Source organism: Erpetoichthys calabaricus, chromosome 9 (assembly GCF_900747795.2).
Source record: "Erpetoichthys calabaricus chromosome 9, fErpCal1.3, whole genome shotgun sequence".
NCBI classification, from domain to species: domain Eukaryota; kingdom Metazoa; phylum Chordata; class Cladistia; order Polypteriformes; family Polypteridae; genus Erpetoichthys; species Erpetoichthys calabaricus.
Window position 1 is genome coordinate 40,936,263 of NC_041402.2, and position 26,016 is coordinate 40,962,278.

The 26,016-nt window shown below is 38.7% G+C and overlaps 1 protein-coding gene across 5 annotated transcripts in view; it reads right to left on the reverse strand.

The window, feature by feature from the left end:
- Window positions 1-26,016, reverse strand: part of fhod1 (formin homology 2 domain containing 1) — a 202,520-nt gene that overhangs the window by 13,176 nt on the left and 163,328 nt on the right. For all 5 annotated transcript variants that reach the window (XM_051931675.1, XM_028809357.2, XM_028809353.2 and 2 more), the window contains 5 exons: window positions 24,456-24,605; window positions 7,736-8,757; window positions 6,099-6,254; window positions 2,837-3,019; window positions 1,504-1,623 (listed from right to left, as the gene is read on the reverse strand). In XM_051931675.1, coding sequence (XP_051787635.1) covers window positions 1,504-1,623; window positions 2,837-3,019; window positions 6,099-6,254; window positions 7,736-8,757; window positions 24,456-24,605 — 1,631 coding nt within the window. The remainder of the gene's footprint in view (window positions 1-1,503; window positions 1,624-2,836; window positions 3,020-6,098; window positions 6,255-7,735; window positions 8,758-24,455; window positions 24,606-26,016) is intronic.

Consider the following 26,016-nt stretch of genomic DNA (forward strand, 5'->3'; position numbering starts at 1 on the left):
TAAAACGTATACAGTACAATGGAAAAATCACTAGGTCGCTTACTGTTAGAAACAGGTTAAAATGTACCAATCACTTTAAGCAAACAAATAAGTTCATGACTGGAGTTCCGGATATGAAAATGAATCACAGGATTAGGAAACAAAGGTTTATTATTGTGTCATGCTGTAGTACTAATTAAAAATATGTTGAACAATTAACAATTGAATTGATTATGCATTAATTTTGTTAATTGACACTTATTTTATACAATAAAGTTTATAATCCAAATTTCATTTTTTGACATCATTGTTTAACAAAGGGTCCTATTAAACTGAAAAGGAACACAAACTAAATATAGAATATTACATATTTATGACACCTATCTAAATCTGTGGTTCAGCTGTATTTAAGATTTCAGGTAATTTCCCACCTTTGATCAACTCTGAGAAACCCAGACATGCTAACACCTTGTAAAAAAGACATTAACTACTACTGCATACAGTTCTAAGAAGTGAAAACCACAGTACCACTGAAAACCACATGCAGGCATTGGGAGGATGTGCAGAATCTATAGAGATAGCCACCAGTCATGTAATTTGAATTTAGGATTCTGGATTTGTGAAACAACGTTGCTAAACACTGTACCACCCTAAAGGAAAGATGTCAAATTTGCTAATGATCTCAAACAATTGAACAGACAGTCTCAGGCAAACATATTTAGTTCAGCATACATAAAATGAGACAGGATAGCTCATTAAAATACACAAAGATACCCTAGATTGTAAAAACATAAAATCTTAACCTACTTATTTTATCAATTTAAGAATCAATGACAAGACACACCATTAAAAAGAATTAGAAAATATATGCATAAAATTTAATAAATGCTAGAAAAACAGGATATCTTTCACAGGCAAGAAATTTGATACCCTTTAAATGCATACTTGTGCTTACGTTTCATATGTAGACCACAGAAGTGCATCTTACTGTGTGTTTCATTTACAGTAAATCATTTAAGTCATGTAAAAAAACTACATAACTCACTCATAAACTAAATATTAAACTTAATGCTTTGTCAAGTCACACTCACAGTATTTTCACACATAATATGTATTAACGGATAAACAGATCACAGGAACCTTCAACATTTACAAGATGTGAAAGTCACAGAACTGCAATCTCTTGCTCTTTGACCAAGTAGAAAAGAAAACACCACCCTAAATTCTTTATGAAGTTATTACTTTTAAAAGTACAAGTATTACTTTTGTTTAATTTTTGTTTTTGTTTTTTTGGAATTTCACATTAGTGGAAAAAACAGATCAAAAATACAATGTTGATACAGCATACAGCCAGCACATTTAATGCTTAATCATCATTCAGAATAATTAGTGTAACAAAAATTACTAATTTTAAATTGCTTATACACACACACACATACAAACATGCTGCATTTTTCTCGTGATGGGAGAAGATGCTCACACACTACATACTATAAGTGAATAATCATGTCCAGTATCACTTACATTGCTGCTGTTGAGGAAGTTTCCAATTGCTAAAAGTGTGGCTAGAATGTTCTTGAAGGTTTTATTTTTTGCAAGTTGCTCCATTCCCAACTTCAAGTCAAACAATGGCTCTGCAATCTCCTACAATTTGAAAGATAAATACAACAGAACCATTCTAAAGTGTGTCATTTAAAAAATATAAAATTATCAAACAGCATTCAAATGAAATGAAAAACAGCATCTTAAAACAACAGATCCTGTTTTATAAATTCTAAATTCACACAAAGGCTTTCTGATGTTCTGGCATCTCCCAATGTCTAAAGATATGCATATTGCTAGTTAAGTTATGCATGTTTTGCTTTTTACTTATGGAAAAGTGATGAGCAGCTACTTGTACAACTCTAAATAATGACATTCTTTTGGCGGACTTCATAACAGTGTACATATGTATGCTATGAGAAGACATCTTAACCCCAGCACTACTCAAACTACTATTATACATCCATTTTTCAGAATACACTGGGTTAACCAGACAACTTGTAAGAAAAACAATGCTAACACTGTAAGTAAGGCCTTGGAATCTCAATACAGACCGTGACTGGAAAGGGAATTAATCCTAGAATGTTGTTACTTCATAGCTCTAGGAGTCAAGTGCACTGTCCCTTCATCTAATATGCTCATAATTGTTCTTGTCCATATAGTACATTTCATATAAAAACCGTGCCGTGCAAATTAAAATATGATGTTAAGAAAACACTTGAATTAGACATTTCTCCCTTTTCTACTGGAAGGCTTTTTCAGAACAAGGGCACAGCAATGCCTTAATTTACTTTTTTTTTTTTGCTCCGGTTGAAGAGTTGATTGAGGTCAGGTAGGAGGGGAGGGCAGTAGCAGGTTATAATTCTCTCTCTCAATGTTATATATAAAATTATATATATATATAAAATTATATATAAAACTAATGGTTTGATATATCTGTAGTTATTTAAAAAAAACATTTAATTAGATCCTGAAGTGAAAAAAGTAAAATGGCCCAATGCTGAATCCAAGTGATATAACATAAGTTGTCTAGAACAACACTGAACCAGAAACCAGCTGTTCCAGACAGAGCATAAAAATGCAAGAGTAGTTATGACTTGTTAAAAATATTGGTGATTATGGATTCAAAGATGATAAGAAACGAGTTGCAGAGGACTCTCTCACCTATGCACAAAAAGCCAATAAAACACATTACAAACATTAGAAAACTGCTACATTTCAAGGTAGACTGTAGTCATTCATTAACAGGACCAGTTTTACTTCAACATTTAGAACACCAAGTGTCGCCCTGAATAATTTCTTAGGAGATACTTACTTTCTCCATGTTTTCATAGTCCAGTTTAAAAGCCCAAAGTTGCAGTCGAGCAGTGAGGCCACTGATTGAACTCAAGGTCAAAAGGAATTGCTCTGCTGTTCCAAGAGGAACATCTGGATTAGCTAGCTGAGCCTCCTGAATCCTTTGCTTTTCTTCATCTGTAGGTATCATGGTTAAAATTTTCTATAAAACAAAAATTGTAAGTAAAAGCATAAGATACACCTAAAAGAATCAAGGGGTGAGGGATTTTATGTCACAAGAAAATAAAAGAAAAATGACAATTAGCAGTAGTAAGTAATACTGGTACAGAGTACTGTAAAATTCTTATTTCCTGTCAAACCAACTTGCAACACATCATCACTCTAATACCATGATAAACAAGAATGTATTAAATATTCTTTACAATATTTGCCCAAAAAGTAACAACTCCTTATACAGACTCTTGTCACTCTTTCTTTACAATGTTCCAAATATTCTGTCAATTTTCAGCCCAGAAGTTGTAATTCTGTTTTTTGAATTTCTCTCTGGATATTTACATTTCAACAAGCCTTTTTCTGTAGCTCACATAGTTTCTAGAAGTATCAGCTAAATAATATTACAGCTAAATACTTTAATATACTGTATGTATATGTAAATACAGGTGAAATATATATTTAAAATGAAAATGGAACAAAACAAATTACACAACCAACTAAAAAATAAATGCACACTATATGTGGTTTAAAGTGTATATCTACTGTTTCAGATCCAAGTCAACATGGATGCCGAAAACTGAAGAAAAAATCAAGTACCATTATATCACTGAAGTGCTAACACAAGAGAACAATAAACCTCCAGAGAATCATTCTCATCTAGTCAACATGTACAGGGAAAAGGCAAAGGGTTAAGTTAGGCTTGTAGCTATTATATATATATTATATACATGCGCGCACACACACACACACAGAGAAGAAACCCCTATATATGCAGTTTGAGTGCATACACGTAGTTATACTATATGTACAATACAGTGGACCCCCGCAAAGTTGTGGTTCAGGGTTCGCGGATTTTTCCTTAGAACCTAACTATTAATTGCTAGCGGAAATAGCGCAAATATCCTCTGCAATTTTTTATGGCTTTTTTTGTGGCAATACTGTGCTGAAGAGAGAACAGGAAGCAACCACTGAGGGAAACGCGGTTTGGGATGGTGAAAGTAGCCAATCCAAGAGCGTTATTCATTTCTCCTTGCTGCTGATTGATTGCTGCCCTGTGATGCGACTCCAGCTGAGTGTCCTCGTGTTTTCATTTTGTTATTGTATTCATTTTATTATTCTTAAACGCACAAGATGTCGTCGAATCGCCCTGCACCTTCTAAGGCTTCTGGCACTGAGCCTAAGCGCCTGAAGAAGTTTAAAACACTGAAGGAGAAGGTTGAACTACTGGATTTGCTCCAGGAACTAAAAAGTTATGCTGCAGTAGCGTGCCACTATGGCATTAATGAAAGCACCGCATGCTACATGAAGAACGAAGCAGCGATCTGGAGTACCGTATCTGTAAGTTTCTGTGATAGTGCCAAAAAGGTAATGACCACAAGGAATAAAAATATCGTCAGGATGGAATCTGCCTTGGCATTGTGGATCACCTACTGCAGGAAGAACAGCCCCTTGGACGGTAACATCATCCGTGAGAAAGCACGGAAATTGTACCAGCAGTTCACTACAGGAGACAATGTAGCAACTTCCCATCACAATGTTCCTGAAACCTATAAAGAAAAGCCAGCACGAAATCCCACCAGAAGAAGACCCGTCCAAAGATACGACTCCTCTTGAAGCGCCTGAAGAAGAGGAGCCACCCGAGGAGTTTTAAATCCTCTGCATCGTACTGCAGAGCTACTTCATCATCATCATCAATATCATTCATCATTGGTGAATACCCGTATATTTTACTGTATTTTAATTAAATTATTATGTATTTACTCTACTTATAACAAAGAAAACGACAGCGCATACCAAAGAAAATGCGCTTGCATGAATTACAGTACATATAGTGGTAACATCGGTATTTTACATTCTAGCACCGCGGGAGACATAGCAGTACAAAACTGTACAGTATACGGGTTTACCTTTACATTCTGTTTTTAGGTAATGTATTAAGGTAATTTTTTAGGTAATGTATTAAGCGGAGTTTGCAACGAAATTAAAGTGCTCTGGGTGCATACTGTATTTAGGGTTTAAACTATAAAAATGGCATTTAAAAGGCATTTTTTAACCACATCCAAAAGTCGTGGTTTTTCACAATTCGTGGGTGCTCTAGGAACGTAACCCCCATGAATTTTGGGGGTGTACTGTATTGAATACCATGTTGAGCTTGTTAATGGAATTAAGCTTTATGAACACTATGTTGAAGTGAAGTCAAAAGGTTCCATGTATATCTCACTTGTTCATAGAACATTCTTGAACTAGCCTTCTGGATTATTCAACATGTCTGTGTACAATACAAAACAAAATATTTTTTTTATTTTTTTCTTATTGTTTGCCACCCCAAGCATACCACTACTATTCATTATTTTCTTTATGGTGGACTCATGATCACCTTTAATCTATGAAAGGCCAGGACTACCTAAAGCACTGTTACTCTGTTTTTGAAGTTAGTTTCTTAGAAGACCACTCCTCACCAAAATAGCAGTGTTTTTGCATCTTTGTTTATACACTATTTACCATAAAGTGTACTAAAAGAGGTCACAGAATAGAAAAAGTTTTATAAATCGTTCAACATCCACAAGAACACCAACAGGTCTTAGTTGTGCTCCTATGCAGAGACATTTCTGAAGATCTTAGAACAAATTGTACTATTGTAATCATTTACATATAATTAAATAAAGCATACTGTATACAAACTACTGTAATATACAGTGCCTTTAGAAAGTATTCAGAATTCTTCACTTTTTCACATTTTGCAATGGTGCATCACTTGTCTAAATTTGTTTCAAATTGTTTTTTCCCCTCATCAAACATCACTCAATACCCCACAATGGCAAAGTAAAAGCAGGATAGGAGATGTGAATTTTACATTAACCTCAGCTTACAAGTGAATGTACAGTAGACAGCGAGCGAGCAAGAGAGAGACAGACAAAGAGAGAGACAAAACGTACTAGAGGTAAATTAATAAAAACATGTTTGGCAAATAACATTTGAAAGGTATCAATAGACTGTGCTCTGCTTCAGTGAAATGTTAGTGCCCATAGAGTAATCTGGTTTCCAAAATAAATCGCTAAGATCCTTACCTCAATTCCCTCCTTGTTAATTGCAAACTCATCAAAGTTGTTAATTGCTGTCTTTATTATGTGCACTGCTGGCAACACTGTCAAACCGATATTGATTGCATTGCTCCTTTTTGGATCCAGGACAACAATTACCTGCTTCTTGGCTTCAGCTGGTTTCTGGAACAAGGATTAAAAAAAATGTTGAAATAAATAATTGGAAGTTTTTTTCCAAAAGCGGGTCAAGTAAAGTTGAAATCCATCCTAGTAATCCTACTACTACTACTACCACCACCACCACCACCACCACCACCACATTTATATTGTGCTTTTGCCAAGCTCAATGCACTTAATGAAATAATGGTTATAAGATAGGAACCAGTTTGGTTGGAACACCACACTGAACCAGTTTAGTGCTGTCAATCAGACTAAACCAAGTATGAAATTTGCACAACTTTTCTTGTTTCTACTATGTATAAGGAAGCTCTGCCAATTAATGCCCAAATGAGGATCTGGTCATGTTTTAAGGGAGTATCCTACTATATATTATCAAACAAATAAGAATCTTATACTCAAAGCATTATTACCCTAGTGTTAAATTTTGTCTTTTCCCAATGACTTTGGATACTAAAAGGTTACATGATTCCTGGAACAGCATTAAAGTATATGTGTGTTAATGTCTTCTTCTTTGCCAACTGGCCTTACTTTAGTATATTTTGCCACCATTATTATTAATTATTATTATTGTTATTAAAAATGTTTATTTCAGGAAAATAATTCACACAATCAAGCCAAACGTAACACAACAAATTACTTCATAGTCCAGCTAGAAAAAAAAAAAAAATACAACTAAACATCAGAAATGCCACTATTAAAATAACAAACATGCCAGCTGTAGAATTACAAACTTAGATAAGAAGTGATTTCAAAGTATAGAGGAATGGTTATTTCCAAATGTGCTATGCAAAAAAATATACTGCTAAGAATGTCTTTCATCACTCGCATTGTTTTCTAAGAACTGCCTGTGATCCATCTAAACAGTACTTGACACAGAAGATCTCATACATGGGATGCAGTGCATAAAAATGCAGTCCACTTCTTTGATAAAATTTTCTATCTTTGTCTGTTCCAATATGTTTTTGCCCCTGGCCTCTCTTTTCGGTCTTTTGCTAAATTACTTGAATTATAGACCAGTCACATGATTAGAAGGGGCAAATGAAATAAAAAGAAGAAGTTTGGATAGTGAAATTGCTCAGGCTTTGTGAGCCCAGAGCCTTTGCTAAAGTCCCATTCAAGCTCTTCAACTACCTTTTCTTCTTTCAAAGATTCTAAATGCCTTTGCCTATCTTGACCATTTTTTTTTGCTTTGCATACAATAAAATAATTAATTTTGATTTTATGTGCTTAGACTATTCCTTTCATGCCTGCGTGTCAAGGTGTGTAATTCAACAAAGGTTTAACAAGTCAGCTGCATTGAAAAGGACAGCATGAAATGCTACAGTCCTGTGGCTTGGCTTATCTTCCTTCCGAGTATATGCTTGCTTCTCTGGGTGTGATGGGCTGGTACATACTTGGTACAGAGATCGCAAAGGAGTTCTCTTACTGTATAGGGTAAGTATCTGAATACTGCAGGATTATGTAGTGCCACAAGTAGGTCCTACCTTAGAAGTAGCAAGCTCCTTAGCTTTGGACTCAAATAAATGTTCAAGTCTGGCTGTGTCCACAGTAACCTTATCCAAGGATGCCCACAGTGTGCCACGTCCAAATTTGCATTTTCTTGGTCCTTCTGGCTGTTTCAACTCTTGCCAAAACAGTTTCACAGTCTTCCTTTTTTTTGTAAGGGGCAGTTCAGGAGGGGATGTCAGCGAAGAAGTAACATAACCAGCGGGTGGAGGAGGAAAGGGGAAATTTGCTTGGAGAGGAAGTGGTGGGGGTGGAGGAGGCATACCGGGTGGAGGTGGTGGGGGTGGAGGAGGAGGCGGCACACCAGGTGGAGGTGGTGGGGGTGGAGGAGGTGGTACACCGGGTGGAGGTGGTGGAGGTGGGGGTGGAGGAGGAGAAAAAACACCAGGTGGTGGAGGTGGAGCAGTAGTTCCAAGAAACTGGGTTGCTTGTGTAGGAATCATGCTGCCTTTTGAAACATCGCCATCAAACCCATCAATGTCTAAGACATCAATATCCTCCTCGTCCAAGAGGTCTGAGAAATCTAAATCCTTAATCTTTAGTGCCCTAGAACTGGTTTCCAGTTTATCCCATGTAAAGTCAACATCCTTTGATAAAGGAGTCATAAGTGTTTTTTCCAAGTTTCTGGTATTTATTTCTGAGTCAATACTATATTGTGTTCTCAGGGTTTTGGGTTGCTGCTCCTCGCTCAGCCTGTCCTTTACTGCCTTAACATCGACACTGACATTGTCAAGGTTGGGGTTCCACTGTCTTTCACACCCTTGCTGGTACTGGTTTTCCAGAGTACAGATGCGACTTGCCAAAGTAGTATTGTTAGATATCAGTAGAATATCTGCTGAAGGCTGCTTCCCTACTTCTTGTCCCTCCTCCTCTGAAACGCTGGTATATCGTGTAAAGGTAGCTGGCTTGTTTTTGGCATACAGCATGTTCAACTTAAACTTCTGTTCACTTGAAAGGGTACTGTGCTTTTCCAGACTGGTCTGTCGTATAAGATCTTTAGCTGTAGAGAAGATAATATTAACCAAATTAAAAAAAAAAAAAAGACATTCTGAAAAACATAACTAAGACAGAGACATTTCAGTAGAGTGTTAACTAACTTTTTGAGTTTGATTTGAAACTTGTAAATGCAGATTTAGGATACCTACATAATCTTGCACAAAAGCTAATTGTGTAGCAAAACAGATTTTTTGTTCTATTAAATAAAAAGAGGATATTGAGGAAGAGCATAATTAATTTAGGCAAATTAGCTTAAAATGCAATCCTGGAAAATAAACAAAATGAATTATTACAGAAAAGAACAAAAACATAATGTATCAATTTTATACTAATCGATAAAATATAATGCAATTTGAAATATCCATCCATCCATCATCCAACCTGCTATATCCTAACTACAGGGTCACGGGGGTCTGCTGGAGCCAATCCCAGCCAACACAGGGCGCAAGGCAGGAAACAAACCCCGGGCAGGGCGCCAGCCCACCACAGGGCGCGCACACACACACCCCACATGTTCAATAAAAGGTTCAATGTAAATAGATAAATTTTCAAAATTTGTTGAAAGGTTTCTGATAACTTTCTCCTGCACAGTATTACGTCTAAAAGAGCTCCCTTACAGTAGAGGTCTACATACAACTGATTTAGCTGCACAAATTTATTACATCATGTAAGATTTTTCCACCATCAGCTGTAGTAGTGTGCTTCAACATACAGACTCATTTACAAGAACGCGAACATAGTGAATTTGTTTTTCTTTTTTTTATAGCAGCCTAAACTACCGTAGACACTCGCGTATAAGTCGAAAAATTTATGCCTTAAAATTCATTCAAAAAAAAAAAAAAAACAGTGTCGACTTATCCGTGGGGCAACACAATTGTCGATAGAATTTGGGTAATGACATTGTACACTCAACGCTTCACGGTGCTAAGTCACCAGTCATCTGCCGTTTCCCATGGTCTTTGAAATAATTATAACCCAGCAATACTATTGCTAATTAGCTAGTTTTTTTCTAATTTCATTAAATAATTCTTTAAACTGTGAAATACTTGAATTTGAGCATTAGCTTTTGCAGGTTTTGGATAACAAACATACCATTAGCTGCCACGTGCAACCAGATTTGGAATCAAAAGAGCCAAGGCAACGCACGCTATCAATGCGATGCAAGCGCAGCCCGTGATTCAAAAAATTTCTCTGCCTACCTGTTTGTCTCGTCTGACAGTAGCTGAAAAGCAGCATCAGGAGAGAGCAGCCTGAAGTAATCCAGCAGCGGGTGATCTGTCATGTCCAACAGCAAGCCATGCTGTCTTGTGAAGTCCGGTAGCCAGTTCGGCTCCCACGGATCAATGTCTGGGTATTCCTCCCATGTGAACCTTGCCGTAGGTGCATCGGCTGCGCGAATGCATTCAGCTGGCAGCCGATCAGCTGGCGCGGCATCGGTTGGTGTCCGATCAGCTGATGCCAGCTTCTCACTCTCTCGCTCGATTCCTGATCACTGTCAATAAAATCCGATTCTGAAAAATCAGAGTCCGACTCAGCGAAAATGTGCAAAACATTGTCTGCTGAGTGTTTTCTTTTCTTCACTCGTTTTGCTCCCTTGTGACATATCGACTCCATCTTGCCTTTGTTTACATTTCGCAACTCACGCACACGCAAGGATTAGTTGCCGAGTCAATGAGTCTAGCATTTCTCCAAGCACAGAGGGAATGCCTGTGACGTGACAGTGAGTTTTGTCGCCATTAACAGCTGATTGTCACCCTCTATCTCTGATAGCTGTCAAGTTTTACCCTCGACTTATATGCGGGTCATAACAAATTTCGTAATTTTCGGCTTAAACAATACACTCGACTTATCTGCGAGATCGACTAATACGCGAGTATCTACGGTACCTTTTTACTTCATCATAAAATCAGCTGGGGTGTGAACTACTAGGGAACTGGAGGAAGAATATTAATCTGATATGTGAGTCACCATACAATACTTAAGATGCACCTATACTAATTGTTGGTACTTGTCGGCCTGATAGTACCCAGCAGCTAATAGTGCTTGGCAACAGCTCCATCCTACGAGTGTCAAGCAAAGAAATAGTAATGTCATTAGCTGTGTAAACCAATTCCCATTTAAAAAAAAAAAAAGGGCTCTGGGGTAGCAGTCAGATTTCCTTATGTATATGACTTTTGTTTGTGCAGGCTTATTTTGGGTACAAGTTTATTTCCATTAGGATTGTCAAACACTAATCTGAAGTTAGAATATACCTGCATTTATTTTACACACTTTAATATTTTAAATACAATTCAACTTTCACATCTCTCTACTCAGCTTTGAGTTACTGCAGTTGATACTCTTTGCTATTTGCTGGTGAATCACCGTGTGCAACAAAAGTCACAGTCATGATTGGTTTCCAACCAAAATTTTGCAAAGACACGCCACTAATGACAAAGCAACCACTATGTCCATATAATTGTAAGAGCCAAATCTTTTAAGTTAATGTTAGTGGTAAATTTACCTTAGTTTTTGCCTAATTTGAGTAGAATGTAGCTTTCACATAGCTAACAGATTTTGTTTTACCCTCATAAGCGAACAATTTAATGGAATGATCTTAATGCTCAGCTATATTCCCTGTGTTACAGCAGAATGCTCTCAGATTGTAGTTAGAGAACCAGAAAGAAACATTAACTGCTGGACAGAAAAGCATTGCTTGCTGACCGTTAACATTACATTAACGCTACTATTCAGCAATTCTAGTGTATGTGATAACATATAGAAACTTATTTAGACACTTAAGACTTGAAACATTATAGACAAGATGTTTTCTTTTTTGTGTGCATTATCAGCTTTCTTCTTCATTTTTTGTGTAAATTGTTTTGCTTTGAATTTGTTTAAAACGTGTAAAATGAAGACACTGGGACTGTGGAGTTCTTTTTTTGTACAACGAGTCATACTAACTGTTGGAGTGACTTTCTGGTAGCTGAATTTTGAACTGTTTGGAAACCCTCAACAAGCACAGCTACACTAATAAAAAAAAAAGAACATTATAAAAAATAAGGAGAGATTAGTTTATTTAATTGCAGTATACTGCTGCACCAGTTCCCAATACAACGGAACAGAAAATGAAAGTTCTTACTTCATTACACATCCATCCATCCATTATCCAACCCGCTGAATCCGAACACAGGGTCACGGGGGTCTGGTGGAGCCAATCCCAGCCAACACAGGGCACAAGGCAGGAACCAATCCCGGGCAGGGTGCCAACCCACCGCAGGACACACACACAAACACACCCACACACCAAGCACACACTAGGGCCAATTTAAAATCGCCAATCCACCTAACCTGCATGTCTTTGGACTGTGGGAGGAAACCCACGCAGACACGGGGAGAACATGCAAAACTCCACGCAGGGAGGACCCGGGAAGCGAACCCAGGTCCCTAGGTCTCCCAACTGAAAGGCAGCAGCGCTACCCACTGCGCCACCGTGCCGCCCTTCATTTCACATGTAGCATATATACTGTATGCATTAAATTTGTTGCTGCCCTGAATTTCGCACACATCACACAATTGCCCCCTTTTGGATGCTTCAAATCCTCACATACATTTTGCTTCTGCTGCCTTGAATTCCCTGCTGAATTAATTTTAGATATGCTGTATCTACAAATAAACCTGCAATGTAAACAATGTTACACCTGGTGTTTAGAAGTTTTTCACAGCTACCAACAGCGCAAAATGAACATTTATCCATCATGTAAATTTCAAGTGGCAATGGCAATTGTATAAATATTAAGACTAGCAATTTAAAAATCAGAAAAGTCTTTACTTTTAAATTAAGCCCATTTGTATTTTGTATGGTTAGCTTATATCATCATTTATAATAAATGAGGAAACATATAAAGAAAATCACATTACAACCTTTAGTATATTAAGTGATTTGTAAAGCACAGAAAGTCTCAATTTATATACAAGACCCTATATAGCGAAAAGAACTGCTCTAAATGTCTGAGTGTATCTGACACTACTAATGCATGCATAATTGACACTACATCACAAAAAAAAGTTCTCAGGAAAAATCTACATTTTTAATAGTGGAATGAACTGAAAATGTAGGATTAAATGTTAGAGCACTCTCTCATTGATCAAGTCAATTTGTGTATACAGAGCTTTCAATTTTTGAGAAGGGCCATGTTTTCAAGTGTAATCTTCGTTAAAGCAATTTTCACGTGCATCTTTTTAAGCAACAAAATACCATTCATGAGCACAAAATGTTTTACAGATACATTGCAAGCAAAGAAAATAATTGTTAATAATACAACATCAAAACACAAACAGTATAAATTTCAGGTGCATGCCTCATGTTGGTGCTTTGCTTTGTCATTATTCTGAGCAACTAATATAGTTGGATTTCTTCCTTGGCTATGTAAGCACAACAGCTGGTCACCAATGTGTACCAATTTGAACAGTGAATGGCTTTTCAGTGCAGCTTCAAAAGTTGTAGATACTGTAAAAGCAAAAATTGACTGATCTTTGATAGAGATGGAATGTACTGCATCAGAAATAAATATCAAACTAGATTTTTATTTATGGTTCTTCTCTCTCGGTGCGGGATTGTGGGTAATTGTCTCCCATGTTCGGTCTCAGTCAGCGTGCCTCACTTGTACAGTATAGTTAACATCCATACGAGCATGTACTGTTTACTATAACATTGTGACCAAGTGTGTGTGCGTAAAGCATTTTTTTTTATTTTGTGTCCAAGTGTAGTGACTGTTCTTTAGTAACTGTACTAAATTAGGGAGATGTGGGAAAGAGTGCAAAATTTAGTAGAAAAGCACCACCCGAATAAGGCTGTAGCAGTGCGAGCGATGAATCTGATTAACAACAATGCAATGTCACATTTCCACTAAATCCTCAAAAGGAGGCAAAAGCAACTGTCCTTGTATGGGTTTCTTGTTAAAGTCACAAAAAAAGGAAAAAGATTCCAGGGAGCCAACAAACAGCAGTGAAAGTCGTCCTACACAATAACCCTCCTTCCTATCATCTTCCTCACACCATGCACGATTCTTTACAAAGATAAAGTGCAGGTTAATTTGTTTTATATATTTTTACTTTTGATTTTGTATTGATAATTTTTATATGAATATTTTTGGGTTGTGGAATGAATCATCTGAGTTTCCATCATTTCTTATGGGGAAATTCGCTTTGATATATGAGTGCTTTGGATTACAAGCAAATTTAAGGAATAAATTATGCCGCAAACCAAGACACCACTGTACAGAGTCAGAATCATTTTTCTTTTCTCTCTGAGCCCCAGTGCATCTCTCTCCTGACTTCTCCTGTTCGTGGGTTTCCAGGCAGGGCTGAGACTTCGGCAAGCGCAGTCAACATTCTTTGGCTTCCATTCCACCCACTGGGACACACAAAGTTTGGCTCTACAGTCCCACCACTTTCCCTAGGCATCCCTTCTGTCCCACTCAAACCATTTTATACCTTGTGGGTAAAGGTGCTTTGCCTTAAGACTCATGGAGCATCGATGGTGAATGGTTGCGCTAATTGCGCTTGCATGTGAACAAGCAATTAACCAATTTCCCATTAAACACTCAAGAGACTGGCTTTTCACCTGCCTGTACTTACAACCCCCAAAGTATGAGCATCACTCTTTTTAAAATCAAATCTTGCACCACAATCCCTCTTATTCATGCCGATTGTGTACTTCATATTCCATGATGTGTGAAAAACACAGCCATTTCAAATTATTTTGTAGTAATTTTTACCTAACTGAAAGAAATGGAGCACTGACAGTTTTCATATTTGTTTATATATTCATCAGATGTAATAAAACAATGTAAGCTGTGAATATCTGCTGATGGCTCAGTCTGGACATTTTAGTAGTGATGTTCCTGGGATCAGAGTGACTCGGATCTTTCAACATCATACTCTCTTCCAGGTGACCCCACCAAGGTTGCCCCCAACATATGCCCAGACAGCTAACTACTCTGACCCCATACCACTCCTCTCCTCTCCTGAGCCATAGCTATCTTGAGGCTTTGTCTGCCATTTCAATGGTACTGTGGAGGGCTCTCCACCTCCTCTCTTGTTTGATGCCCAAACTGCTAAAGGGTCTGACCAAAGAACAGGCCGCAAATCCATTGCACCTGACCTCCACTGGAAGACACCTAGCTCTCCATCCTGACTGCTAACGCATGCTGACCAGTTCCATGTACTTGGACAGCTCCCTTTCAAAGGCTTCGAACAAACAACCTTCCTACAGGACTTTCAGCTCCAGAAGAATGATTTGCTTGGTTAATTCAGACATCAGGACAGTGTCTGGTTGCAGGGTGGCTCTGTGGCTGGGGAACTTCGGCTGCTGTCCAAGGTCAACCAATTGCCAACCAACTGCCAGTCACATGTTGATTCCAGGGTGCCTGCAAATGATGATCTCTCATCAGGCTTTGTCTGCTCTCTGGCTCTTACAAAGCTGATGGTCTTCTTGGAGGGTTAGCACCACTTCGCCCACTCACATCCTGTGCCGATTGCTTCAGCGATGGTCTTCAGGACCTGATCATACCTCCATCTATACCTTCCCTCTCCAAGTGCCCTTGTACAGCTGCTGAGGATGTGTTCTAAGGTTCCTCACTTGAAACAAAGTGGGCATGCTGGTGACTCGGTTATGCACCATGTGTGCAGATTTGACAGGCTTGGTAGCATGTCATATTGCCTGGATGAGAAAACTAATGCAGTGAGGCTCAGCTTTCCAGAGCTCATACCTAGTCACTTTCCTCTCATGTCCAAGGTCCCTACTGCTTCATTCCCACAGCTTTACAGGATCTCCTCTCCTCCACTGCTGATCTCATTCCTGCACTAGATGGCGCCCATCCTTCCTTCTGGAAGTATATAATTGGGGAGTTAGAAGGGATCCTAATCCGGCTCAGCATTGAGCAACCACTCTGACCAGCCTTCTGTGATACAGCCTTGCTCTGCTTCTTAAACCGCATCTTCTGCCCTCCACTTCCTGCCAGTCCTCACTTGGATCCCTATCTTGGCCACCATCTGATCACATGACCCTCTGTACTGTATCACTTCTCTGGCTAGTGATACCTTAAATTCTTTCTCCAAGGATTTGAAGGGCAGTTGCAGTTTGTTGTTGCCATAGAATGTGATGCTGTTCATGCTCTTTGGCAGCCCCAACCATCTGTTAAGGTGGCTGCTGACATTTCTCTCCAGATTCTCAACAGTTGAGAGTGGTACCTTGTAGACAAGGAGGGGTCACAGAATTCTGAGTAGAATGCTGCGCTTGTAGATCCATGCTTTGAACTTCCCTAGTCAGCCAGACTTGTCCACAGCTTTCAGCCAGCCATCCAATTCAGTACGAGTTGATTGGATGGATCATGTGTCCCTCAAAGAGCTGTCAAATACTTTGCCCAAGCTCTTGACTGGTTTCTTTGTGATGGTTGGAATGGCTGTGCCTGTGATGGTAAATCCACCTTGCCCTTTCTCAGTGCCATGGATATTGATTTGGCTGGTTTGAAACACATCCTGGCCCACTCCACCAGCTTTTCCAGCCCCTTCAGAATCCACCTGTAGCTTGGGACTGATTCCCTGGTGATTGTAAGGTCATCCATGAATGTCCTAATGGACATCGCCTTTGAGAGATTTTCATTCTGGGCTCTCTGCACGGTGGTTTAGCAGACTTGGTGAGCATGTTCATGGCTAAGGAAAATAGCGTCACAGAGATCGTACATCCTGTAATGATGCCAATCTCTACCTTGTGCCAGCTTGATGTTATTGCTCCTGAAGAGACTCTCATCCTGAAATTGTTATAATAATCAACAATGAGACTCTCAAATCTTGCTGGGAACATGAGGTCAATGTAAGCTGTACAAGCTTGTGTGGAATGGTGCCATAGGCATTTGCGAAGTTGAGCAACAACACAGCCAGGTTACCTCTGTACTCTCTGGCCTTCCTGATGAGTTGTGTCACCACTCCTGTGTGTTCCAGTCAGCCTGGTATCCCTAAAATGCCTCCCTTCTGGATTGATGTATCGATGTAGGTGTTCTTTGTCAGGCAGGTGCACAATCTCTTGGAAACAGTACTGAAGATCTTTACCTCAACACACAGCAGGGAGATGATGCAGAACTGGACTATCTGGGTGGAGTTTTGCTCCTTCGGTATCTACACCCCTTCAGGTACTTTACATGGATTTGGGATCTTTCCTGTTCTCCAGAAGAACAGCAGAATTTTCCATAGACATAATAGTTTGGGACAATTCTTGTACACTTTATAGGACGTGCCACTTGATCCTGGAGCAGAGTTTGCCCTTGTTTTGTGGACGTCCTCTCTGATTTCCTTCAGATGTAGCTCTGACAAGTCAAACTGCACATCCAGTTCAGGGGGGGTCTATTAAGATGATGCCCTCTTCCAACTCCTGCTCTCTTTATGGGTACCTATACATCCGACACAGATGTTGATTAATTTATTACTGCAAGCAGACCACCTTCCCACTGCGCTTTTGCCCTAGCAGCGCCTTGATGAACTTGAAGGGGTTGGCAATAAAGGCTACATGTTTTCAGGCCTTTTCGCACTGTAGTCTCCAATGCCACTCAGCCCTACAGAGGAAGCTGATCTTCTTCAGAAAGATGTGCATCAGCTACGCCAAGCCAATGCGTTCCTCCTGCCCTGCCTCTTTGTACTGGATCTTGAGTACCTTCATCTCCTGCCTGATGTTGTGGATCCTCACTGCTCTATGATTTTTAAGTAGGGTGCTTTTCTTCTCCTCTACAAACCTCTCCGTGGCTATGGTGACAATAATGGTGGTCATAGCTTGTAGCTTCCCATCAGCTTTTATTTTCACTGTTTCCTCCAGTATTTTGTCGACATTATAAAACTGTTCCCACAGTGTCATGTTTTCTGCAGGCCATTTGATCTGCCTCCTGTTAGACTTGATGGTAGAGGGGTTGGTTTGCAACACTTGGGAGGTTCCAGGCACTATGGGGCGAGTCCAGGCCTGGCTCCTCCTGCATCTCACCAGATTGAACACCTGTGCATCGTGCTGCTCCTGCTCCCACCTGACACTACTTCCTCACTTGGTGGATCTTCAAGCCGTGATTGTTCTTGCAGACTTTTCTACATACACACTGCTAGTAATCGTTTGTTCATTGGATGGGTCTACTGTCATTGTATCCATGCAACTGGGGTGCTCATCCTCCCCCCCCCCCCCTTCTTGGGCACCCCTGGGAAATACCATACTAATTGATCTGACATAGCTGACAGACACTTCTATAGCCTTGGGGCACTTAAAAGACCTGTGCATCATGATAATTCACTTAAAACATGTTCAACTTCTCTTTCTCAACTGACTTCAATACATTTTGCAGAGTTCACCAAAATTCCATAACATTTCTTTTTTTATACCAAACCTGAAGCAATGCAATTTCAAAAGGGCTTGCTCAAGTTAAGTATGATTACCTCTAAAAGTGTTATGTCTGTTACACAGTTATAGTAAGTTGCAATGAGTGCAAGACAGAAACCAGGTCTGTATGGGTTACCAGTCTATTAAAGAGGGCTTTAACACATCTAAGCATCAAACATAGAACCCTGTAGCTGTTAAACAGTAGTGCTAGCCACTATACTACCCTGCATGTTTGTACATTCCACTATACATAAGGATGTCATGTTGAGGTGCATGAATTAAATGATTGATTGAGCTTCATTCATTTACAATTAGAATGCAAAGTAATATTAAAAAATAAACCCTCACATGTGGTAAAAAAGTGGAATACCAACAAGAGAAAATAAGTGTTAAAATCATGAGAAAGCTATGTGCAGATCCCAAAAAAAGCATTACATAGAAACACATATAAAGAGAACATGAGATTTGCACACATTAACTGCAGCTCCATTGTGTTAGGGGGTTGCAAGGGCATTACTAGAAAACTAAGCAAAGTGGAGCACTGTGCAAGGAGAAGAAATATTCTCTTTGCATGTTTCTCTCTTTTATTCATTCCATCCCCTCTCATGTGTGTCTTGGTGTCTTTTTTTTTTTTTTTTTAATGAAAAAGACGGCACCCAAATAAATACAAGGGAATGATTTGACCAAGATGTTGGAGCACAGAGTTGGTATGAGATGGTCCGACATTAAAACTATTCTAAAAGAGAAACTATGAGACTTTGTTATTTTACTTAATGACATAATACTGCAAGGTGTGGGTAGCATCAGCTGTTTCGGTGCCAGAATATAAAACCAAATGCCGTAAAGATGACAAGCCAATGAATGCTTTGGAGTAAGACCATGGCAACTCTCCAAAGCTGGCTCAGCAGCTGCAGAAACATAAACCTACAATTTTTCAGCCCACTCTCTTCAGAGATTAGATTCCTACAAAGATGGGTCACCTGCTTTAAAATTAACTCTTTAGCCAGTTAGAAAGATCACAAATGCAGAAGGGTAGCTTCATCCCACTAATTTTTCTTTCCCTTACAAAAAAGGATTATAAAGAAGGTATCAGGATGCCAAACACACTAATAATAATAATAATTCATTACATTTATATAGCGCTTTTCTCAGTACACAAAGCGCTATCCACACAGGGAGGAACTGGGAAGCGAACCCACAATCTTCCACAGTCTCCTTACTGCAAAGCAGCAGCACTACCACTGCACCACCTGTGAGGACTAGTGCAACTGAAAGCAAATTAATTTTCTGTCTTGTTGTTGTGGATGCAATACTACTTCAAGTTCTATCAGCCTAAAACTGCCCTAAAAAGTTATACAACATGTACCACTACGAAACAAGAAAACAGCCCATTGGACTACGATTTCTTTGTGTTGGGGAATGTTCTGATATACAGGCACTCTATGCAGGCTTTCCAAGGACAGCTAATTCTGTATCAAGGAACTATTCCGAGACTTTTATGAATCAGTTGCTTATCAAATATATAGAGTATAAAAAGAATTAACCGTTTAAATGTTTCTGATCTCCTCAGTTGAAAAATTCTACAGTCTTCCAGAATAGTTCGCAATTATTCTCGGGCAGGAACAGATTATTTTCCACCAGTGTAGTCTGCAGAGTCTCACAAAACCCTCAAAATTTAATCAAGCTGCCTGCAGACATTTTGCTCAGGAAAATGTTTACTTGGCCTCAGGTTTGGATTACAAACACAGGGGAGGGCTATTAACACTGCCCAGAGAGGGAACCACAGGAACTCTTCAGCATTAAATCTAATTTTGCATTGCCAGAGGTGGAGATATACTCTACAGAGGAGAGGAATGAAGGTCAGTAGGAACAAGACAGAATACATGTGTGTAAATGAGAGGAAGGTCAGTGGAATGGTGAGGATGCAGGGAGTAGAGTTGGCGAAGGTAGATGAGTTTAAATACTTGGGATCAACAGTACAGAGTAATGGGGATTGTGGAAGAGGGGTGAAAAAGTGTGCAGGGTGGAGTGAATGGAGAAGAGTGTCAGGAGTAATTTGTGAGAGATGGGTATCAGCAAGAGTGAAAGGGAAGGTCTACAGGATGGTAGCAAGACCAGCTATGTTATATGGGTTGGAGACGGTGGCACTGACCAGAAAGCAGGAGACAAAGCTGGAGGTAGCACAGTTAAAGATGCTAAGATTTGCACTGGGTGTGATGAGGATGGATAGGATTAGAAATGAGTACATTAGAGAGTCAGCTCAGGTTGGACGGCTGGGAGACAAAGTCAGAGAGGCGAGACTGTGTTGGTTTGGACATATGCAGAAGAGAGATACTGGGCATATTGGGAGAAGGATGCTAAGGATAGAGCTGCCAGGGAAGAGGAAAAGAGGAAGGCCTAAGCGAAGGTTTATGGATGTGGTGAGAGGACATGCAGGTGATGGGTGTAACAGAACAAGATGCAGAGGACAGAAAGATATGGAAGAAGATGATCCACTGTGGCAACCCCTAACAGGAGCAGCCGAAAGAAGAAGATCTCCACACAGGAATGTTGTACCATCTGAATAGTAAACATAGCAATAACAAAAAACAAAAAAAAAAACAAAAAAACAAAAAAAAACAAACCAATGCTAGGGTAGGTGGTGTTATCTATGCCACAAAAATTCCTCAACACAGTGTCAGCCAGTGAAGACCAGAGACAAGGTATTCTACAACTTGCTTGGCTATTCACACATTCATCTGTACATGAAGAAAACCTGTTTGAATTTAGTTGGTTCAGTTAGCCCATCCTAAGCTATCGTAAACCCTATAAATGACGAGGTATACTAGTAGAAAGGCAGCAAAGGTTCAGTCTATGAAGAGAAAATGTGAAGACAATACATAAACTAAATCCATACTGTTTTGCAAATGAGACAGTCCCTAAAGTGGTACAAAATCCATAACATTTAGAAATTAAAGTGTGTTAGTTATTTAATGTTGCTTTCTAATACTAATCTCACTCTTACTCACTGTACCATTTCTTAAACAACAACATAATATAGGATTTAAATTCTTAACTGAACCATTTACACCAGGTTTTCCATCTCCTTTCCATCCCTACACTTACATATACAGTATACTTTATAACTGCACAAAGTTCTATTTAAAGCAGTTATGTACTCAAATGTGCAAATGAATGCAGCAAATAAGTTTTATTTATGTACACAGTTAAACAAAGTAGAATATGTTATTTCAGTTAGCAGAAAAAAAAGTGTACCTGAAGAGTCACATGCTATACTCCCTCAGTACCATAAATTTTCGCCATTTTTTTGCTGAGCTGTCAGCAACACAGTCTAAAGGGAGTCTGGCTCAGCAACTGCATCACACAGCTGTGTTTGCAGAAATGATTAACATTGTATTTGCTTCTTTTTTGGGAGCATATCAGAAAGTTTGTCTAGACAAAGTAAGGGAGATTCTTTAGTCACTCTACTTTTACCTCAAAATGCTGCCTGATTTATTCCACAAGGATGGCTTGGTTTCTGGTTGAACTAAATAAGAGCAAAAAATCTTACCAAAAAATATGTAGTATACAGGATGAACAAGCAACATCAACCCACAAATGTCAAAACTTGTTTCACAAGTGGTGCACACCCCTGTGAGATAATCAAGGGTTTACCTCAGGTAAATATTAAATTCTACTAAAAGTAATGGAGCATGGAGAGACTGATTAAAACAAAGGGACACACCACAGTTCAACACTGTAAATAAGGAATAAATGTACCAGTTGTACTATTACCATCGAAAAAAATAATTTACATTTGAAGAAGAAAAAAAAAGGTAGTGATTGTAGTTACTAGTTTTAGAACTCTTGCAGCATGAATAATACAATGAACTGAGCAATAGTTTTCATAAACTAATTTAGTAACACTCTTTACAGGCATTACAATGGTAAGTTAAAACTAATTTCAGCTGTAAAGTTTAGAAATGGATTGCCCATTAGTGTTTTGTTTTGTGGCAAAAAAGGAGAAGTGCAAAGCTGGAGCCTTTCACAAAATATTAGCAGCCTAGTGGCAAGTTCTTTTTTTGTGTGGGTCTATCACTACAGGTGATAATGACTCAAAATGACATCACTGCACAAGAAGGGCACTGGGAGTAGAAAGCCATGTACCTTGCTCTGCTAACCAAGTGCTCTGTTAAGTACAGATATTATACTTAATCATGCCTGAAAGGCCATTATTCATACTGCACCTCTCTCATGAACATACTTTAATTAACAGTGCCCTATCTTCATAGATAGATCAATACAATTGCAAATAGAAATGTACATGTAATATAGTGTAGGGCATACGGCTGTAAGATTTTCTACTCCAATACCCCCAAAAATTTGGTGTAGCAACCTGCCCACCTGTGGGAATCTAGGAAATAGCTGTTAAAACGTGTGAAGACACAAAACATTTACTCCTCTGGGCAGGTAATATATATCCATGTTTAAATTTGGTTTGCAAAATAGTTACAGCTTGAAGCTTTGACTCTACTGTAGTTATCACACATTACTTTTGAAAACTCTTTACATACATTTACATTGTGTGTTAAATGTTAAATATACGGCATGATTTTAAGCATAATTTCACTTATAAACATCTCTCTGTTCTTCTTACGACATGTCTCAATTATGCAAGCCTATAAGATTTAAAAAGTGTGTAAAGAAATATGTTACTGTATGAATTTGTAACGTAACTGACTGTAACTTCACTACAGAGATATCATATAAATTTTTATTTTGTTCTCTATAAAACTTTACATATGAGAAGCTCTATTCAATGATCGATGTGACAGTTGATCTGTTTAATTATTTTTTGACATTTAGAGAATACTAAGATATAGGTGTGTTAAAATAATATACTATTTATTTGTTGATTGGTGTAAACTAAAATGCTTCTTTACTGTGTTAAGGAAATGAAACTAACTTATTTAAGACGCTGCTATATTAGTCTTGTCACAGTGCACATGGCAGTCTCCATCAGGCTAGATGTAATAATGAACATCCATCTGGAATCCATTCACGACCGTGACTCATGACTACTTTTTATTTACAGTAAATTTTCCCTAGCAAAGTGAAAAGAGGTACTTATAACTGGTTCAAGATAATGATAAAATTTTACAAATGGCTAACTCTTTATAAAGATTTGCAACTAATTCCAGTTTGCCATGGTGAGGTTTGCCAATAGAGATTTCAAAAGGGTGTACTGCCTTATTTACCAAAAAACAAAAAAAAATAAATTAAAAACTCATAACAATGCCAACACTACAAAAAAAAAATACATAAATAAATGCAATCAATGTTATTTGTTTTGGCTTAAGAACTGATCAGTTTTCTTTTTTTCCCCATTTTAAGAAATTTTGTCCTATCTAAAAACTATGCATGAGATCAGAACAAATAATTAAAACTGAAATACTTCACATTAGAAATATTTGTTTGAAAATATTAATATTCAATCACATAAGCATGAATTTGTCCATTGGTAAAAACAGTAGATCCTACCTTCAACACATTCTAATATATTGTTTATTGAAAATTTCCCTTCCTTACTAAGATTCACATTTTCTCTTTAACTATGCCATTTTTAGAATGCTGATTTAATAGCACTGTCAAGGTACAATTGAAACAGGAGTGGTGGCTCTGAGGCTAAGGATCTGTGCTGGTATCCAGAAGGTTGCCAGAGTTCGAAGCCCCGTCACTGCCAAAAGAGATCCTACTCTCCTGGACCCTTGAGCAACCTGTAATTGCCCCTCTAGGGACGATGTACAATGGCTGACCTTGCCTGCGCTCTGACCCCAAGGGGTATGCGAAAACTAAGGGGCGGCACGGTGGCGCAGTGGGTAGCGCTGCAGCCTCGCAGTTGGGAGACCTGGGGACCCGGGTTCACTTCCCGGGCCCTCCCTGCGTGGAGTTTGCATGTTCTCCCCGTGTCTGCGTGGGTTTCCTCCGGGCGCTCCGGTTTCCTCCCACAGCCCAAAGACATGCTGGTTAGGTGGATTGGCGATTCTAAATTGGCCCTAGTGTGTGTTTGTGTGTGTCCTCCGGTGGGTTGGCACCCTGCCCAGGATAGGTTCCTGCCTTGTGCCCTGTGTTGGCTGGGATTGGCTCCAGCAGACCCCCGTGACCCTGTGTTCGGATTCAGCGGGTTGGAAAATGGATGGATGGATGGATGGATGGATGATTTAATAGCAATGTTACCTCATGAAAAAATGTTTTCTATAGTTTCTGCTTTGTTTTTTGATGTTTGTTTACAGGAATTGGGAAGAAATCAGTCAGATGTAATCTCTTACCTTGTTGATTTTCTGCTGTTTGTCTGTCGCTAGTCTTCTCTTCTCTTTCTAGTGTGCTACTGGTTGAAGATGATCCACTGGAGTCGGAACAGGGCTCCTTTTCATTTATAGCCTTATTTTTGAGCTCCTTGGCACTCAGTAGATCAACACCTGCAAATTTTAACATCAATTAGACATGAGTTGTTTGCACTACTTTTTAATCAGAAAAACTAAAAGTGAAGAGTTTAGTTAAGACAAAATAAGTGAACGAAATAAGAGATTCCATTCATTTTGTACTTTTACATATTTATGTATAACTTGCATGTATAACAATCCTGAAAACAGGGTGAAGGATAGCTATATTAATATTAACCTATATAATATTAGATGTGGATGGAGGATCCCATAAAAAAGGGAGTATTTTTACATGGTTAAGCTTGTCAGAAGACTACCAGACAATATTCTTTGTATAACAGCAATGTTTATGGTCAGAACTGTAAACAGCACAAATAACTAACATAAATATTCAGTCATTTTCCAAAACATCTTTTCTAGCTGTAGTATTTTGACATTGTTATACATGTGTTTTTGTCTTTTTTTAAATGTTTTTAACGTGAAGATTTCATTTCTGACCATTGTTTCCATTTTTACTTTATTTATTTTTAGGATGTTTTCCAGTACCTTCTTGTTTTTCTTGCTTACTTGACATAATTTTGTCTTTGTATCATTCCATTCAAGGTCAGAGACATCATTGTTATTCCTCCTATAACTATGGCAGCATGTGGTAGTTTTGATGTCCCGCTGTAAATGTTCTATACAACTAAAAACTTTACTGGTAGTAGATTTCCTTAACAAGCAGGCCCTAGCATCAGAATCTCGTTTTGACTACAGCACGGTTTCATTTTTTCTTGTTTGTTTGGTTCTGACGTTGTCGTGGTTCTGGCATGTTCCTGGCTTTGACCATGGCCTCGTCTTTCAACATCTATCATTTCATAATCTCCCTTCGCTCACAATACTTCTCAGGCACAGTATTGTGTCCATAACATGCCAAGCGAGCATTAGTGGGTCCAGATGTTTAAAGTTACCACTGAAACAAATCTGTTAGGAGAGGTACATGAAAGAACAAATCAGTTACCTGGCTTCTACTGTAAAGCAGCTATGGAGGGGTAAAAGTTTCAACAGAATGCTCTATAAGTATTTATTAACCAATGTGAATTAATATTCGTACATCAACAAAGTGCTTACTCAACTGATCAGGCTAAATTTGCTTTTATTAGATCGGTGTTAGTATACGAGCCTCTGTAATGGGCATCAGTTTTATGTAACAATAAACATCCTTAAGGAATTTGCAAGACTTGCTGATCACCATGACAAAAGGCGCAGAGCAAGAAACAAATTATTAAAGTGCAAACAGGGCCCACGGTATATTTTGATGTAACAGTCAAAACATTGGCTGCAGATTCAGGGTGGGAGGACTTTACTCTGGTTACATTATTTAGGAATGTGCTCTCTGAAGCACTAAAACATGAAATGGCAAAGCACAGATTAGAAGACTCCTTAAATGAAGTTCTAGATCTCTACT